At 57.3% G+C, this 17,744-nt stretch overlaps 1 protein-coding gene across 1 annotated transcript; it reads left to right on the top strand.

The window, feature by feature from the left end:
• Window positions 1–12,239: 12,239 nt before the first annotated feature.
• VOLCADRAFT_96091 (uncharacterized protein) lies at window positions 12,240–14,596 on the top strand (the record flags this gene model as incomplete). The annotated part of the gene is made up of 3 exons (XM_002955191.1): window positions 12,240–12,248; window positions 13,058–13,189; window positions 13,754–14,596. The coding sequence occupies 3 exons, from the start codon at window positions 12,240–12,242 to the stop codon at window positions 14,594–14,596; spliced, it is 984 nt and encodes a 327-aa protein (XP_002955237.1).
• Window positions 14,597–17,744: the final 3,148 nt, after the last annotated feature.

The following is a 17,744-nucleotide window of genomic DNA, read 5'->3' as shown; positions in this document are numbered from 1 at the left end:
CGCAACAGACACAGATATGCAGGTGGGCGGAGGTATCCACCCCTGGGTCCGCACGCTTTCAGCCTACCTTCTGCTCACGAACCCCGCTTTCCAGCCGTGGGCCCTGACAACCGCGAGCCCAACTGGGCCCTGGCTTGGGACTCGTGACCTGCCGAAGGATATCAGCCGGATTGTGGGAGCCCTGGGGCACTTGCCGCCACCAGAGGACATCGGGACCAACCCGCTGACACCCGGTGACTGGTGCTGGGCGACTGCATTATGGGGAAATCCGCTATTCCCCAATGCTGGAGGGACCGTCCCAACGGACCGGGGCCGCCGCCCCGGCCTGGAGTACCAATACCCTGGGCTTGCCACCTGCAGGAAACTACAGACGGTAGGGGACCTGGTGCGGGTTTGGGCCCTGGCAGAGAGCAGCGATCTGGCAACCCTCCCTAGGACGGCGTGGCTGGAGTGGGCCCAGACTCACCTCGACCCGCTTACCCCGATCTCCACGCGGGATAAACCCGTGACCCGGGCAGCCCTCGCGGCGCTGCATAGCAGCATAAACCCGGCCTGGCTCGAAGCTGCTAGAACGGTTGAGACCCGGCGACAGCAGCAGCAGCAGCAGCAGCAGCAGCAGCAGCGGGGGCTAACGGAACCGATGGCAGCGGCAACAGAAGGGGAGGAGGCTGTCATCCCGTCACCAGCACCACTGCTGACCAGCATGCAAGCGATGGGTATGATTGCTGGGCGAATTGGGTGGCGTATACCTGGGATGGCGGAGGCCATCCCGCTGGCACGCCTCACGGTTCGCCTGGCGACACAGCTGCAATGTGGGCCTATGGAGGAGAAGAGAAGACGCCTGGTAGCTGAATTTGTGCGGGAGGCGACGGATCCTCAGGGCCCGTCGCCGCCGCCCCCGTCGGAAATCAGCCTATTCAGGGCGACGCAGGCCCGCGTATGGTCCGGGGTACGATGGGAGAATGAGAATAAGGAGACGTTATGGCGGCTCGCAGTGGATGGCGTCCCCCTACCGGGCAACACGCACCTAGCCCGCATGACTCCAGAACGCTGTGGATGTGGCGGATTCGGTGGAGCAGCTGGTCAGCCATGCTCGCCACGCATGCATCACTTTTGGGAATGCCCGGTGGCGCAGGCGGTGCAGGCACAGATCGACCGGCATCTACAGTCTTCCCAGGAAGCGGCGGTAGGGGGAGTCACCCGAAAGCAACTCTGGCTATTACTGGCCCCAACCGGATGCGAACAGGCCGTATGGGATATAATCGCCCTGTCGGCCCTGTCTGCCATGGAGGTTGGCAGATGCTGCCTGAGGGCAGCGGGCAGGAGGCAGGAACGAGCTGGGAGCCAAGGACCACAGAACCGGGAGCACGCGCAGCAGGTGCAGGTACCCGGCCCCAGGCAGAGGCGGATAACGGACTTTTTCATCCAGGCCGACGGGGCGGGACCGCAGACGGGGCCTGCACTGAATGCGCCGGGGGATGAGGACCAAACGCAGGAGCGGAACACGGCGACAGGGGTGGTAGCAGCAACGGCAGGCGCGGCGGCAGCAGCACCCGCAGCAACCCCCTTGGAGCGGGCCCGCGCCCGGGCAGTGGTGGACTTCTGGGCGCGCCTGCGCTCCTTCACGGCGCTGGGCACCCCGCGGAGAGGCTGGGACAGGGTGGGACCCGACCACCCGATCCTGTCGGTTTCAGAAGGCGCACTGCGGTGCGCCGAAGCGGTGGAAATTATTGCCTAAGAGCGCTTTGAGCTGAGTTTGTAGGGCAGGGCTCGGGGGGGTATAGGAGTTCGAAGGGGATGGGGGTTGGAGGACAAGGGAATAGGTGAGAGGGAACCCCGAGACGGGAGAGGGAGAGGAGAAGGACGGGGAATGGAGGCGGTCACGTCGTGCAGGGAAGAACCCTTTTTCTTCCCTAGTGCCGCTCCGAGGTTGTAGGATGCTGGGGAGCCGGGGGGAGGTAGGGTCGCTCGGACAGGGGAGGAGATGGGGGGAGATGGCGGTGAGAGCGCCAAAAGGACGTAGGTTTTCTGGTGTTTGGGAGGTTGAGGTCTGGTGGTGGTAGCGGGGCTCGGATGAGGGGGAGATGTGGCCCGAGGAGGCCCATTCTATTTAGACACGTCTTCTCTGTGGGACTGGGTTGCTTGGCGAGGGACGAAGGTGAGAGCGGTGCAGTACGAGACAGGGTGAATAGGTTTCTGGAGGACCAACCGTTCAGGTTAGTGGCGGTAAGAGGGAGGCGCCGCGCGGGCTACAATCCTCCCCCTGCGGTTTTCCGGAGGGTCTAGGAGCTGAGTGTCGTGGCAACGCTAACGCTTTGGTCGTTTCGCCGGACTATCCCGGGCCCCTGCAGTGGTGATCAGGCTTGTGCGGGATCCCTTTTCTTTATAAGGCTACTTCTCCCCTGGACCAGCCCAGGAAGGGACAGGTGGTGGAGGTCAGTTGTTTTAAGGTGGTTGCAAGACGTCTTGTGGTGTCGAGCTCTCTTAGCCTTTCTCTATTGGAGGTTTTTTGTTGGCCTGTTAGGTATATCAGGAGCCCTCCCCTGCCGGGACTGCCCCAACCGAATTTGTGTTTGTTTGTTTGTTTGTTTTCCCTTCGAATCCCGTTTTCGTTGGTGGTGTTTGGGGGGGTTGTTTCAGAGAGCCTTTGACTTTGCCCTAGCTGAGACTTGTGGACTCGCTCTAGCGGGACCTGAGAGCCCTTCGTGGTGTTTTCACTGCAGCGCCATCCCCAGATGGGGTGGCTGCGGAGTGGCTGCGTAGAGTGTTGGCAGTCTGAGTCGGGGTCGGGAGCACGCAAGACTAACCGACTTGTGCTGTGTGCTCCCGACCCTTGCGCTGTGTTTCGGCTTCGGCCCCCGGCTCTCGCGGCCCACAGTGTAATCAACGTCATACATACATACATACGTACATACATACATACAGACGCCCATCATACAGTATGATAACCCCCCGTCCCACTACATTCAGGCCGTGCCTGAATCGCACGCAGCAGCTGCGACAGCAGCAACAGTCGGTGTGGGCGGCATTGGCGCGGAGGATGGCCAGGCAGCAGCAGCAGCAGCTGCGACAGCAGCAACGGCAGCGGGCGGCATGCACGGTCGTGCTGACTCTGACGCCACTTTTAGGATTATGCGGCTGTTGCAAGCAGCCAAGCAGTACCGCGCCCACGGCAGTCGATCGCAGATGTTCCGCCACAGAGACATCCATCGGGCGCTGTACATGGGGGATTCAGAGCGTATACGGAGCTTCGTACGGCGGATGGCGGAAGGTACGGCAGGGGGTCATAAGACACGCCTGGGACCCCTCATCGCCAAAAGGCGATCCCCTCCCTGCCGCCCTACGCCCGGACCACCAACACGCCTATGTTAGCCAGTCTGGTACATCCTTCTTCTCGTCTAACATCTCCCGCCCACCACCCCTACCAGGCCACAATCTCACCATAGCGCTCCTAGGCGCCTCCGTGTCCAAGGGCATGGGCGCGGTTGCTGGGGAGCCTAGCTTTGAGCACTGGCTCAACATGTGGTTGGAGGCGGTGGTGCCAGCCCCTGGGGTCGCAGACATGGCCGTGCTGCCGGCGGGCGGCGACGCCGCAACGGCCGGGGGCGTTTTAAACGGCGCCTCCTCGGTACGGGTGATCAACGCGGCGTGTCCTGCCACTGGGTCAGCCTACATGAACTTGTGTCTAAGGGTAAGTGGTAAGTAGTGATGTGGTTTGGGGAATCCTCGGCAACTCAAAATTCCCAGGACGTCGTTGAGATCGTTGAGACGCCCTCTTGTTCGGTTTTTGCGGTGTCAGGAATGGATTTTTCAAACTCTTCGGGTCATACGCTCTCTGCTGTTATGGCAGTGAAACGACGTGTGCTGTACCGCATACGTACGGCAGTGACCAATAGCCGTACAAACGGTTATATATGCCTTGCAGGAGTACCTTCGTGAAGCCAGCGTGGATCTCGTGCTAGTGGATTACGCCATCAACGACCCGTCCTATCCTGAACCGCAAATGGTCAACGAGGCGCGAAGAAGGTAAACTTAATATCTTTGTTTGTGTTTATAACCGAGTTGTTTTGTGCGTGGGTTACGCCTGAAGAGACACTCGATCCTGTAAAGGCTTTCCTATCCAAGAGATGTGTTTATGCCTTTTGTCCCTGTGGCCTGGCTTCAACGGCTGCCCGGGCCGCGATCCATCTGTTCTTGCACGGGGGTTTGGACCATTGCGCTGATGCCGCTGCGGGGCTCTGTTGCGGCTCCTCCCTCACCCCCAAGGATCAGGGAATGGGGCGGAAGAAGCAGCACCAGCAGCAGCAGCCTTGTAGCAGATGCTGCCTTGCGCTGCTGGCCGGGGGGGCTGGGGGCTAGGGTCCAGCCTGCTTCCCATCTGCGGAAGGAAAGCCAAGCCTTGGCCGAGCTCTTTCCCATAAAAAACACATGAGTCAAACCTGAGCGGACTGCATGACGCTGCAACCAAAATGTACCCAAACAGGGGTTACCATGTACCTGCCGTTAAGCCAGCCCCGCGCCCTGATCCCCTACCCTTTGTCCTCACTCCTTTCCTCACACTCATGCGCAGCTTTGAACAGCTGATCCGGAAGCTTCTTCGACTGCCCCGCCATCCTGCTGTGGTGCTGCTCAACATGTACCGCTGGTACAGCCAGGCCAAGCTTGCGAATAACACGTCCTCGGATACTGTGTGGGTTCGGGTGTCAGAGTGCACCCGCGTGCGACTGTGTCCCTAAAGCCGCGTGTATGTATGTATGTATGTTGCCTCATATTGAAATGAGGCATCGCCTCTGACGCGAAAACGCGAACAGTGCGCATATGTGTGTGTATGTGGTACACCTTTTGGCATACACTGAGCCCCGACGGGCCGCAAGTGACAGCCAACGCATAAGAAAAAACTATTATCTACCCTATCCCCGGAAAAGAAAAATTACGTCGGACGCATTGAACTATCCTAACCCTATGCCATAGCAGTGCGCCTGCTAACTGATATCCTCCTTAGCCACAGATACTGTGAATCCACTTAAGCTGGTTCTCCGCTGCCATCACACTTTTCGTAGCCTGATCGATCCACCTGAAACCCACCTGACAGAAAGCCCCTGCATGTGCTACATGTTCTGTGTAAATATGAGCTGTGAGGAGGGGATGACTTGCTCGACCGGGCATAGTGGGGCAGCTGTGTGCGAGTGTGCTACGGTCAGCCGTGTCCGTGTCCGTGTCCGCGGCTACAAGCGGTGCTCCGGGCCCCCGCCAACACACCACACCCCGGCCCCCCCTTCCCCCCTTCACACGGTCCCCTCTCCCTCCCCTAAACCGACACTGCCCCCCGCCCCCTTCCCTCCACGCAACTGTTATCTACCCGTGAATCCTTGGCTGTAGCTACTTCACCAACGCCGGTAGGTGCTGTGGCTATAGCTGTAGTTGTGGCTGTCGCTGTGGCTGTAGCTGTGGCTGTAGCTGTGGCTATAGCTGTGGCTATAGCTGTGGCTATAGCTGTGGCTGTAGCTGTGGCTATAGCTGTGGCTGTAGCTGTAGCTGTAGCGGTCGAAGGGGCTACTGGAAGATCTCCTTGGGGAGGGGTGTCAGAAGGCCGGCCCTCCCCAGGCATCCATGCCCCATGTGGATTACCTTTTGACCATCTAAGTGGTTGCTCAGTCAGCCTTGTAAACCTTCATCCTCATCGCTCTTTCCAAACAGCAATATGATCTTGTCCTCGCTCCCCAACTTCCCAATTGCGTTGGGATCGGAAATGCTGTTCGTGCCGAATGCTCCGAAGCACTTGCCTGCCAACAGGCTGCCAATCTAAACAGCTCGCCGCGTCACAGCCATCCGCGTGCTTTACAAATCTCTCTCCCCCCCCCCCTGATCCATTTCCCGTACATGCTCACGGGGTGCATGAATGGATGAATGAATGAATGAATTTCCATCCACCCATCCACCCTCCTGCACGATTGGGTCCATCGGGCAAATGTGCGTGCAGAGGCGCAGTTCTTCGAGTTCGCTACTTATTACGGACTGCCGCTCATCTCAGTCAAGGTGGGTGCAGTCCTGGTGTTGGGATGTCCGGGGAGTCTGGTGGTGGTGGTGGTGTGTGTGTGTGCGTGTGTATAAGGGGGGGAAGGCAATGTCTTCGGAGGTTTTAACGACGAATTTCCATCGTGGCGTACGGCGTACGTGAACGTGTGTACGAAATACCGTGGTAGCGGCCCGTCACCCGTCACACGGGGATCCCGACCCTGTGTAATCGGTCGGCGAGGTAAGAGGTGCAGTGCGTATTGCTCCTCAGCACCAAGTCACCAACCGTTGCCGCTACTGACCACCAACTCCCACCCTGGCCCCGTCCACGTCATCGTCCAAGCTGACGGTCGTTGACACTTTGACAGCTGACAGTTGTCGGTTACTGGTTGGTTGCAGGCGGCTGCGTATCACCACATGGTCGCGGGGACCCGCGGCTTCCAGGCAGGTCATGGGGGCAGGGTTGGAAACCCGGGGAGGGGGGAGAGGGAAGGAGGGGCGGAGCCCGGCGGAGGTGTATGTTTGTATGTATGTGTATTTAGGGATTGTCTTGGCGATTGACTGAAGGTGTGAGTGTGAGGTTTACTGTGGCCTTTCAGGGCCCAGGAAGAGGGCACCTTAGCTCTTGGTTTCAGAGCCTGGTCGCTTGACGCTCTCCCTTTGGGTTGACTTGACTGGTCTTAACAGATCCATAAAGCCGCGTGCGTGTGTTAATGTGTGTGTATGTGTATTCATGCTACATTTCCCCCGGTTCCGCCGCCCACCCACCCGAATCCCCGACAGATACCCCTCCTCGCTTCCCCCGGACCATTCGCAGGTTCACACAATGCGGTACCTGACCAGGAACAACGCATCCGCGGATCCGGTAGGTCAGCTTGTGGGTCGGTGGGTCAGTTTGTGTGTCAGTTTGTGGGTCGTTGGGTCAGTTTGTGTGTCAGTTTGTGGGTCGTTGGGTCAGTTTGTGTGTCGGTTTGTGGGTCGTTGGGTCAGCGTCTCGTCCTCCCCTCCTCACTCTCCGTCAGCTGCTCATCATTATGCCGTACATTATGCCGTACTGCATGCCATACAGGAGGCGCTATTCTACGAGGACCCCATGCACCCTTCTGGCTTGACAGGTCACAGGTGGGCGGGTGGGTGCCGGGTTTGGTAGTGTAGTACAGCCAGTGTTGAGCCTTTGACTTGTGCCCTAAGCCGCCGCCGACGGGCTGTGTGGAACATGTCTCAGGCTTCTGGACAGACAAGCAAACAGACGGACAAACAGGGACACGTAAAAAGCAATGCGGAAGGAAACCCGGGTGGCAAAAAGTGGTTCCCTGGTCTGTTGAGACGGCTGCCGGATGTCTGCAGAGAAGACATGTCGCCCTACACGCCCTCCCCCCTTATTGACACCCAATGTGTGAGGGGAAGCGCGGTGTCATTTCGCTTTCTGATCTAAGCTTTTCATGAGCTTTACACGTAGCGTGCTGATGTACTTTCCTTCCTCCCCCTTTCCCCTGCCGTCCATCCGTCTCAAACCCCTGTCAACCCCCGGGTTTCCCAGGGCAATCAGCGAGTTGGTGGTCGGGATGCTGCTAAGTGTGGCTAGAGGCCTGGTCGCCAGGCCTTGGAGACAGGTACGGGAAGGTAGGGTTTTCATTACATAAGCCTACGCTGTACAACATGCGCTGTACACAATACAATTAAGATGCTTGATGAACTGACACAGTGGAAGTGCTTCATGAGGATGATGTCAACGTGCCTACTTGCGAAGTCCGCTAGAAATACTAGAAGGCGACATCGCGGTGTTTACTTATGTATGTATGTCGGCGTTATGAGCAGTCACGCATGTGCCCTCCTGCTACACACAACCCTCCCAACGCGTACCGAAGAAGTGATAAACCCAACTGAAAACACGCCCACGGGATCGCAGTCCGAGGAGCAGCAGATTTTGGCACCCATTCCAACACACATGCTCCCCGACAACTTCGACACCGACTTGGACATTTGCCTCATGGGCGATAAGCTGCGGGCCGCGGCAGTTGACATGCAGGTATGCACGGCAGTCAGTCGTACAAATACCAATTTCCCTCCTATAAGAGATTGCAAGAGATGCAAACAAGATAATGATTGTTTCTCTCCTCGTCCCCTTGGTTCACCAAAGTCCATATCATGACAGCAAGGTCAGGAAGCAAGAAGGACGCCGGGGCCCCAGGGGGTGTAGTAAGGGCTGTGGATGTTGCGCACGGCGTCCAGGAGAGAGCGGATCCCTGCGGGGTGTGCCGTAGCCTCCAGGGCGTGTCTGAAACCCAGCTTTACCCCTCACGTCTCCCCCTTACCCCCATATAACACACAGGGTTTTGAATGGCGTGACGAGGGCAGAAACCCGCAGGCTCCGAAATGGGGCTTCACAGCCACTACGCCCAACGCCTCCATCGTCTTGGCCATCACCACCGCCGCTGTCGCTGCCGCTGCCACTGCCGCTTCCGATGCGGGTTTGGCCACGGTTCCGGAGCCTGCCGTACAACATGGCAACAACGCCAGCCTGCTTGTGATCGTTGCGTACCTCAAGAGCTACGAGGATATAGGTGTGGCCGCGATCTCCTGCGAGGGCGGCTGCGTGTGCAGTGAGGGCGCGGATGAGGCTGCGGCTGCCAGCGGGGCGCACCAGGGTGAGTGGTATGATGCCCGGACACGTGGACACCACGTGTCAGGCCTTGTGAGCCCGTTGGAAGCCGGGTAGTAGTAGTGGCAGTAGGTGGCCTGAATAGGAGACAGGGCAGAGTAGCAGCAGCACTGGAAAAAGGGTTGTCTAGGAAACAGGAGTATGATCTCCGATCCACCGGCACTCCGAGCCGTCCAGACCAGTTCGGCAAGGGCAGGGTACGGCAGGGCAGGGAAGTAGACACCTTATCATCATACTCGTGAACTCTTACTTGTTGGACACCCCGAGGATATTTGTTATTACATATACCAAGGCGTGCCCGTTTAAGTCAAGGCCGAGACCGACGGGGCATACATACAAATGTTTTTCTATGTTTTTACATGCGTTTAAAACTGTACGTATGTCCCCAAAAACTGGTTTTCCGTCCTTACTCCCTCATCACCGGCAGTTCTCTCTTCACCCTGGGCACCCCACACCCCCAATTTCGGCTTCCCACCCACCACGCGCGGGTCCGTTTGGCAGTCCTTGATAGCCTCTCCTTGCTTGGCCGCTTGAAGCAGGGGACGACGACGTCGGCGGTCCAGGTCACGTGGCTGCCCGGCTGGACGGTCTTTCGTCTGAGCGGTCTTCCCAGCTGCATTTGGGTTGCTTCCCGGCAACAATGGTGGCACCGCAGCTCGAGTGCCGGTTGCGGCTGCGAGTCGAGGACGTGGGACGGAGCGGCCTCAACAAGGTGGGAGCTGGTAGTGTGGGAGGTCATCGTCTTCATGTGGCGCACAGTGTGCGGTTAACGGCAGCTGCGCCCTGCTCGGGCATAGGCCACAGGGCTATTCACATGGTCCCTTAGAGTTCCAGGTAGTTAGGCTACGCTAATCCTTGGTTTTAGCATTTACGGAGGCGAAAACCCCAAACCAACTGAAAACAAAATAAAGCTTTCGGGATATTTAATGAGTGCGGAACTATTTCATTGCGCCTCAATGCAAAACCTGACTCAGATCTCGATACGTTTTAAGACATCATCCAAGACCCAAGGGCGGGTGCAAGGCCCCGACTCACACTAGGGGCGCTGCACTCGACCCGTTCGGGGTCCTCTGTAACAATCGCATTCTCACATATGCTGCTGCGCTCCTGTCCACCTCTCCCCCAACCCTCATCAGGTGAAGCTCGGAGGCATCATCGTCAGCCACACTGCCAACGAAATCGCCCATTCCATGTGCCGAGAAAACTTGGAGGCAGCCCAGCGCGCCGCCGGATTCCTAGAGCGGTAGTGCTCCGCCTGGGGCTTGCGTTATCAACGGGTTTGAGGATTTAATAAAGGCAAAAGGGCATAGATCCTTTTCAGCCCTGTCGCGTCCGGTACTTTTGATCTGTAGGGTTTTTCAGGTCCCCAGGTTTTGCACGCGTGGGCACGCAGGAGCTGGTCCGCATGTTGAGCGCACCGTGTAGAAATGAGCGGGGGGATGGGAGGAAGTGCGCGGGGCTTTGGTTTGGGGTTGGTGTGTGAAATAACCCGGCGCCCCGGGCACCCCGGTGAAGGAAGCGGCAGCGAGCGGGGGTACAGCGGTAAGAGGCCACGTAGCAGGGGCATGCAGCGGTTCAGCGGATGGCGGGCGAAAGAAAGACGAATGAATATTCGACTAGGCTCATACTTTGATGATTTCTGAATGGATTGGGTTCGAGCAATGGCATGTGTCGCAGCCATAGCGACTGGGAAATGTTGTAGAAGATAGGATGTTAAGAATACAGTGGGTCTTTGATAGCTGTAATGATTTTTGTGGGGAAGGGGGGAAAGGGAAGGGGGGAAGGGGGAGGGGAAATGCGGGTGGGCGCTGCTTTAGTCAGGTCAACTTGGGGGTGCTCCATGCAGTCTGTCTGGTAGGGGTAAGGAGGCATTGCAACACCGACTGAGGCGGTGCACCCGATCCAAATACGCCAGCTAGGGCGCTAGGGACTTTGGCCGTTACTGCCCCGCGGCACCCAATTTCGATGTGTTTTAGCAGTGCAGCAAGGTGGCCAGCGGAGCAAGGGACAGGCTTGTACGACGGCGAATTTTGTGTTTGAGTCTTAATGCTTTTAGCTCGTTTAAACTATCGAAGGTGTGTGTATACGTGTGCGTGTGCGTGCCTATCCTCCGGAGTCGGGGTCCAGGGAGGAGTGGTACTGTTTGTCCATCTGTCCTGGTTTGTCTGGTGGTTTGGGTGGGGGCGGCCAGGGAGTTCCTTGGGAGCAGCTTGGGAGAGGGGATGGAGAGGGAGGTTAGCTGGGGCTGGGTTTGCCAGGTAAGGACGGAGGGGAGGGCTCTCGGCGTGGTAAGCGATAGCAGTATGGGCTGTGCCTTTCTTTGGGCTTTACAGGGGCCCGCCACGCCAGCTTGTCACAACCCCCGCGGCCAAAGGTGTTTTGCTTTGTACCCCTTGCTGAGCCCCCGACCCCAGAGGTAGAGTGCCATTTAATGGAGGTTCTTGCTTTGCTATTTGCCTTAACTTCTGAGAGGGTGCGAGCAGGGCTGACCTAGTGCGGCTTGCAGCGCTCTGTGCTGCTGAGTGCTCTAGCCAGGTCGAGTCACCCACAGTGTAACCCCGTCAACAACACCATGTTATCTGCTTGGTGCACCACCTGTGGAAGGAGGATAACTATTGCCAGGGCTGCTTCAACATCATTGCTTGGACATGCAACCTGAGGAATGTGGTCCTTCACTTGTCGGATCTCAGGACCCCATTGCAGCAATGGAACTTTTAAGGATAGCACCAGAAACCGTTGCCGCCTTGGATTAGTACAAGATAGGTCGAGCAGAGCAGAGACTGTGCGTATTTTCCAATTCTTGGCTGCGAAGTCTGCTCAAGCAGGTCACAGTTAAATGCATCAAACAAAGAAGTTCTGAGGGCATAGGAAGTGTTACATGCAGCGATGTAGTTGAACGCTGTTAGCCTTCATGGCCGTGGGAAGCATAAATACTGCCCTGGGACACGGGCCACAACAGCACCATAAGCTATTGTAACCATGTTATATTTCCTGGCAGAATACCAAGAGGCGTCCTGCGGGTACCAGCTTGGCATTTCAAGCCTCTGCTGGCCAAGCTTTCCTTTCTAGGAGCACATAACGTTATTGTTTTGGCTCGAAGTCGCGATGTTATGACTCGTCAATTCATTACAACACGGCATGCGGGTTGAGCCAGGCCCAATGGTAAACACGTATAAGCGGAAGCAAGCATTTTGCAAAGTGTCAAGGGAGTAGCAAGCCAGCTGTTGCTGCGTAGATACCAAGCGTGCGAAAAAGCGGTTTGTAAAGGTAATCCACATCACTGACATCGGCAAACACGTATGATTCAACCGTACATTGTACGAGCCATACTTGTCAGCAGTATTGCTGCTGCTGCTGCATGACACACTAGGCAATCGCACTGTTAACTGTAAAGCCTTCAGAGGCACTACAGAAAACGAAGCAAGATATTTTGAGCTGCGAATCCGGACTCAGGTGTATCAGGTGGACGACTCCCACCAACGCCCCCATCCGCGTGGATTCGCCGAGGGCAGTAAATTGTGGCTACCGTTTATATTGCTCGACTAATGCTCCCCGAGACTGCATGCTGAAGGTGAGTCGCCGTGCACACTTGACGTAGACAGCTGCTGCTTTGCTGGTTTGCGTCGTTGGTCCCTTCAAATTTATTTAAGGTGTTTAATCCTGTGGAGCTTGGGATGTGATGTATATGCCCGAACTGGAGTGTAGCAGTCCACGTCACAAGCCCTTTCCTTCCGACGCGGCAGTGAATCCGCACATCGCACTTGAAGATGCACCCCGTTGTGGCAAATTCCGATTATTCTTCTGCATTGGGTATCTAGCTTGAAACCACAGGGTCTGGTAGGGGCAGTGGGCATATGTACCGGTTAACCGGTTTGCACTTTTTGCCGATTACGGCTGTTAAGATGCAAAATGCATTTACTGATGCCACTTAATGCAGAATGTAACCTAGCCGCAACAAATCCTAACAATGACGACTAATGCGGCGGCTGCCTCACAACATCCCTTTTCCACGCTGCTGTTTCTTGTTTTCCTGAGTACAGGACAATCCCGATACTATTCAGAAATATATGGGCACTCGCTTTTGCAAGGTTAAGAGCTTTTGGACGGCGCAGACATAGTCGGTCAGTTAGTCCGACAGCCATCGGCTTTAAGGCTTGCCAGGTTACCTGGCCTTCTTGGACATCTCTTCTTTCTGTGATATTCCTGAGGATTAAATATCTGGCAATGGTTTGGGCTTCCCAAGAGCCCGCGGACGATTCCACGTCAGGCTTCGACAGTGTGCGCGCCAAGCCTCTGAAAAGGCGTTGCGGATCCCGCGCCGGCCTCTCGCGCTACTACAGCAGCAAAAGCCAGTCGTTCTCCTCCCTTGAACTGGTGCAGTGCACCCAGTTTGGCACCTCGGCAAAGGCGCTCTCGAAGCGGCCATCCAGCTTCGATTTGCGTCGCGGCAATCCGCGCGCGGGCAAAGGTCTCAGCCACGCCTGCTCATCTGGTGTCCGAAGCACCCTTCAGGTGGAGGGTGCAAGCATGAGTTTAGCTGACGAGGACGTTGACGATCGTGACGGAATTGACACTCCGACACGGTGTCCCTGCAACGACACCATCTTCGCGGACCCCTCCGAGGCCTTCATGAGTCCCGAGGGCAGCCCCAGCGCTAGCGCTTCGCCGCTACAGCTGTACGGCATGTGCAGCGGCAGCGTGTCGACTACTGTTATGACGCCGTACCAACAGCAGCGTCATTACCAGCTGACGGCCGAGTACCTGACGCACCTTTCCGCACTGCTGCCGCTACAGCGTCCCTTCGCCTCCGCCAGCGCCAGCGTCGGCAGCGGCAGCGGGGAGCTATTCTCCGCGACGCCTAGCAGCAGCAACTGCTGCAGCAGTTTCAATAGCGGTAGCAGCAGTAGCAGCAGCAGTACGAATGTGTCGTCGTTCTGCGACTCGGCCATCTTGACGATGGCCAGGCTGCAGCGGCAACCTGTCGCCGTCGCGGAGAGCGGCGTCGCCGCCGCCGCTGCGGCAACCGCCGCCAGCCACGCGCCTAGCGATGAGGCTGCGACCCACGCACTGTTACAGGCGGGCTGCGAGGAGGCCGACTGGCGGAATGCAGGGGGTGTAGGCATCGGGGCGATTTGCGGCCGCTCTGCCAACTCCTGCTCCGGAACCGGCGGCGCCGGCGGCGCTGCTGCCGCCCACATTCTCGGCTACCAGAGTACCTCAGCCTGCGTCGGCGGTGGTGGTGGCAGTAGCAGCAGCACCTTCGCCAGCGGCGTTAGCCGTCCCTGTCGGAACTCCCTCCGGCCCGGCGGCTATTTGGTTCCCGCGTATGGTGCCTGTACGGCAAGTCCGACGGCGGCGGAGCCATCTTGCGCTCCCGCCGGCGGCGGCGGCGGCAGCGGCAGCAGTAATGTTGCCGGCGGTGGCGGATCCGCTATGCTTGGACGGAAGTTGGGGCTGGGCCTTCCGCACCGTCGGTTCCGCGCGGCTCAGGCGGCAGGTTTGGTTGCCGTACACTCTGCCCGCCACGCCGCCGCGGGGCTGTGGCTCTCAACGGAGGACATGATCGCGGCGCTCACCCTCAGCGACAGGCAGATGCCGCAGCAGCAACAAGTTTCGGCGCCGCGCGCACCTGCCTGGCCGTCAGGGGCCCAGCCTGGCGGTGGCGGTAGCGGCTTCGGGCCGGGTCATAACGCCAGCACCGGGGGCACATGCCGGCCGCAGCAGCAGTTGACGGCGGTGCCGCCGCCGCCGCCGCCGCCGGCGACGACGACGAGCGTCAGGGGGAATGACGGCGGCGGCTCTCCCTCGAGAATAGCACGTCCGTCGTGTGTTGAGGCGGGAAGCAGGCAGCGCCTGCAGCATGAACAGCAATGGCTGTGTGGCTCTGCACCTGCGGCTTCGCTGTCCTTTGGCGTCTAAGCCTGTGTAGGCCGGTACTGGTGAGCCGGTGTCGGCACTCTTATCACACAGCTTTTTTAGCTCTGCATGGTTGTTGTTCTTCGGTTGTCGGTTGTCAGTTGTTTCTCACTGGTCTTGAGCCGAGACCGTTAGAAACCAGACCAGGCGGCATTGGCGGTGGCGGTCGTGATAGTGGCGATCCTCCGTACACGGACTTCAGGCTTGTGTTTTTTTCAAGTTGTTTCAGGAAATGTCTGTCGTACGTACGGGGACTACATCTGGGTGTTTGGGAAAGGGCGGGAACTGTGGCCTCTACCCGGATGATCATCTTCCCTTCACAGCCGTCCGTCCGGAAGTGACAGGAGGGCCCCCCCAGTAAACTGTGCCTCTCGCAAAGGGGTTGCCACCACCTACCGTTACCCAGGGTCGTCTTTCTCAGCCTTGGCCTTTTATATAGATCCCAAAAGAAATCGTAAGCCTCCTTTTCCTTTTCGTGTGTCGTACCGTATCGTGTACGACCGGATCTTTTCCTTCCTCGGAATGTTCCCCGTTTGTGTTTTTGCGCGAGGGAGTGCGAGAGAAGACTTTGAAATCGCTCTACGTTGTCGCGCGGAATGTATGTGTGAAAGAGGGAGGGAGGGCGGGAGGGCGAGTGACTTGATGAGACCACCCACCACCACCGGCGGCAGCAGCAGCAGCAGTAATTCTGTTCGTTGGCGGACGGGAAGAGGCGGATGCTTTTTGAGATGGTTGTTGGTTGTGAGAGCTGCTCTCCCCGAGGGCTCTCGCCTCCCCTCTGTGCGCGTGTGAGAGTGAGTGAGTGAGTGACCTGCGTGTGTATGTATGTATGTATGTATGTGTGCGATTTGTCAAGATGCAAGTGCTCGATGGCGGCAGTCCGAGCTGCTGCTGCTGCGGCGGCGCGGCGGCGGCGGCGGCGGCGGTAAAGATGCCGCGTGTAGACCCACCGCGGTCAACGCTTCAAGTAAGCCGTTGCTTGAAGGCGCTGGGTTGGGGGGGCACCTCAGCTCAGCATGCTCAGGGCACCTCACACTCGCGGGGCCTTCCGCCGTCAGGAGCCCTTCCCGTGTTGTTGGTGACTTGTCACTTGGCTTTTGACGTCAGCGAACCGACAGCGGCGGGTTACAGCGTGCGGCGTGAGAAAAACACGTTGCTTTTCGCACACGCGCGCGCATAACCGTGGTGTACGGCATGCGAAGGCGACAAAGCCCGTATCGCACAGCACATGCACAGTCAGCATACACGATTGCGACCACAACCACCACCATCACCGCACAACCGCCAGAGGCGCACAGCTTCTTCAGGGGTGCCTCGTTCTATTGTGGTGGGCAATCGGTATGTATGTCTGTGTGTGTTTCGAAGGGGGAAGAAATGACGAAATGAGCAAAGAATGCCCAAAGGATGAACAGAGACAGAGTCATGGACAGAGAGGGCCCTAAGAGGAGAATGCTTGTGTGTGTGTCTGTCTGTGTGTCTGTGTGTGTGGGTGGGTGTATGCGTACATGGGGGGGGGCTGTGTCCCTTGTTTAGCAAACAGGCCGCTAGGTGTACTAGGGTTTTGGAGGAGGGGTTTTGGAAGGCGACGTACCGCTCGATTGACTGCGCCTGTTGCAATGCGGCGGTGTGGCTGTGTGTGTGATGTGTGTGTGTCTGTGTTATGTGCTGGCGACGGCACGGGAGGGAGCGGCAAGGGTTCCTCAAGACTGTTGCCATACGGGGAGATTTCTATTGCTGCTGCTGCTGCTGCTGCTCCCAGGCCTGGTCAGATATGATGTAAGACACTCACACGTGCACTTTTCCGTCTCTTTGTGGGTCTTTTTGTGTGTGTGTGTGTGTGCGCGCGTGTGTTTCAGTCTTCATGTGCCGTTCTCAGCCACACGTGCACTTTTATCTCTTGCGCGGCGCGTAAGTACGGCAATGAATGCGGCACGGCAGCAGGGGCAGCGTGTCATGATCCCCGTGTGTGTGTGTGTACGCGATCTCGTGCGTGCCCGTCCTCGTCGTCGTTGATTGAGAGAAGAGAACAGGGATGCAGTTGGGTACGGGTTTCAGTGGGCTAACACATGCCGTACGAGTACGGCATGTCGTACGGGCATAATGTACGGTGCCCTATCTTGGCTTGACTGCTTGAGCATAATGAATGCATCGCAGTAGTGCCTCTCGCGCCTCTTCGGGGCGGGAGGGGGGCATATATAATAGGAATTAGTTTTGTAACAATTAGCGAGTTGTAACACGCAAAGTTGGTTTGTTGTTAGGTTTCGTAAATCGGCGGCTGCGTCTTGGGGCTGCAAATCTCTTGGTGTCGTCGTACACCGAGTGTTCGTGTTATATGTGTGTGGGTATCTGTACGGACAGTCGTACGGGTGCTGCCAAAGCATATGCGTTTCCTAACAGCAATCGCCGTACGTTGATGTGTCCTCATGCGCTTTTTTGTGTTTGAAAGCTGGAAAAACGGCGAACTTGCGAGTAGTTGGCTGGTAGTTAGGTGCCGACTAGTGCGCACATTTCAGGCAGGGACATTCCACCGGTGGTGGTTAGGATGAGAGCGGACACTGTACGGCATCGTACGGCACTGCAATGACGAACGAAAAGGTCCCGATGATGAGGAACGGTTCGTAAGGGTTGTTGGCTAACTGAATTGTGGATATAGGCTCGGTACGGAAATTGCACGGCACACTTGACGACAACTGCATAACGGGATAAAAATGAATGTGAGAACTAGACTGACCACATAATTTTGGCATCGCCATCATAATCATTGAGACTTTTCTGTTGACTTTTCTTCTGTTGACATCTATCTGTTGGGTCCGTCTGGCGTTACTAAGGATACTTGGCTCAGGTTTGGTCCACGGGTTGACCGTTGACCGTTGCCCCGGACTCAATAGGGGTTGCTCATGTCGAAACACATTCGCATCTGTGCGATGCTGTTTGCAACTGATCTTCCCCAAACACGGCACAAACAAGGGCTATTAATATGAGCTTAAAATTCGGTTGAATCGGCTCGGGGCGACCTGGGCACCATATGAGTCCCGTAGCTCTTCTTTGGGCGCTCTGTACTTCACGGTACGGCAGTGTAACGTGAGCTTGTCGTACACAGATAGATAAACAGATAGATAGATAGATAGCCAAAAAGATCAAGGGAACATCC

Source organism: Volvox carteri (genome assembly GCF_000143455.1).
Source record: "Volvox carteri f. nagariensis unplaced genomic scaffold VOLCAscaffold_49, whole genome shotgun sequence".
Taxonomy (NCBI): domain Eukaryota; kingdom Viridiplantae; phylum Chlorophyta; class Chlorophyceae; order Chlamydomonadales; family Volvocaceae; genus Volvox; species Volvox carteri.
This window is presented reverse-complemented; position numbering and strand designations above follow the sequence as displayed.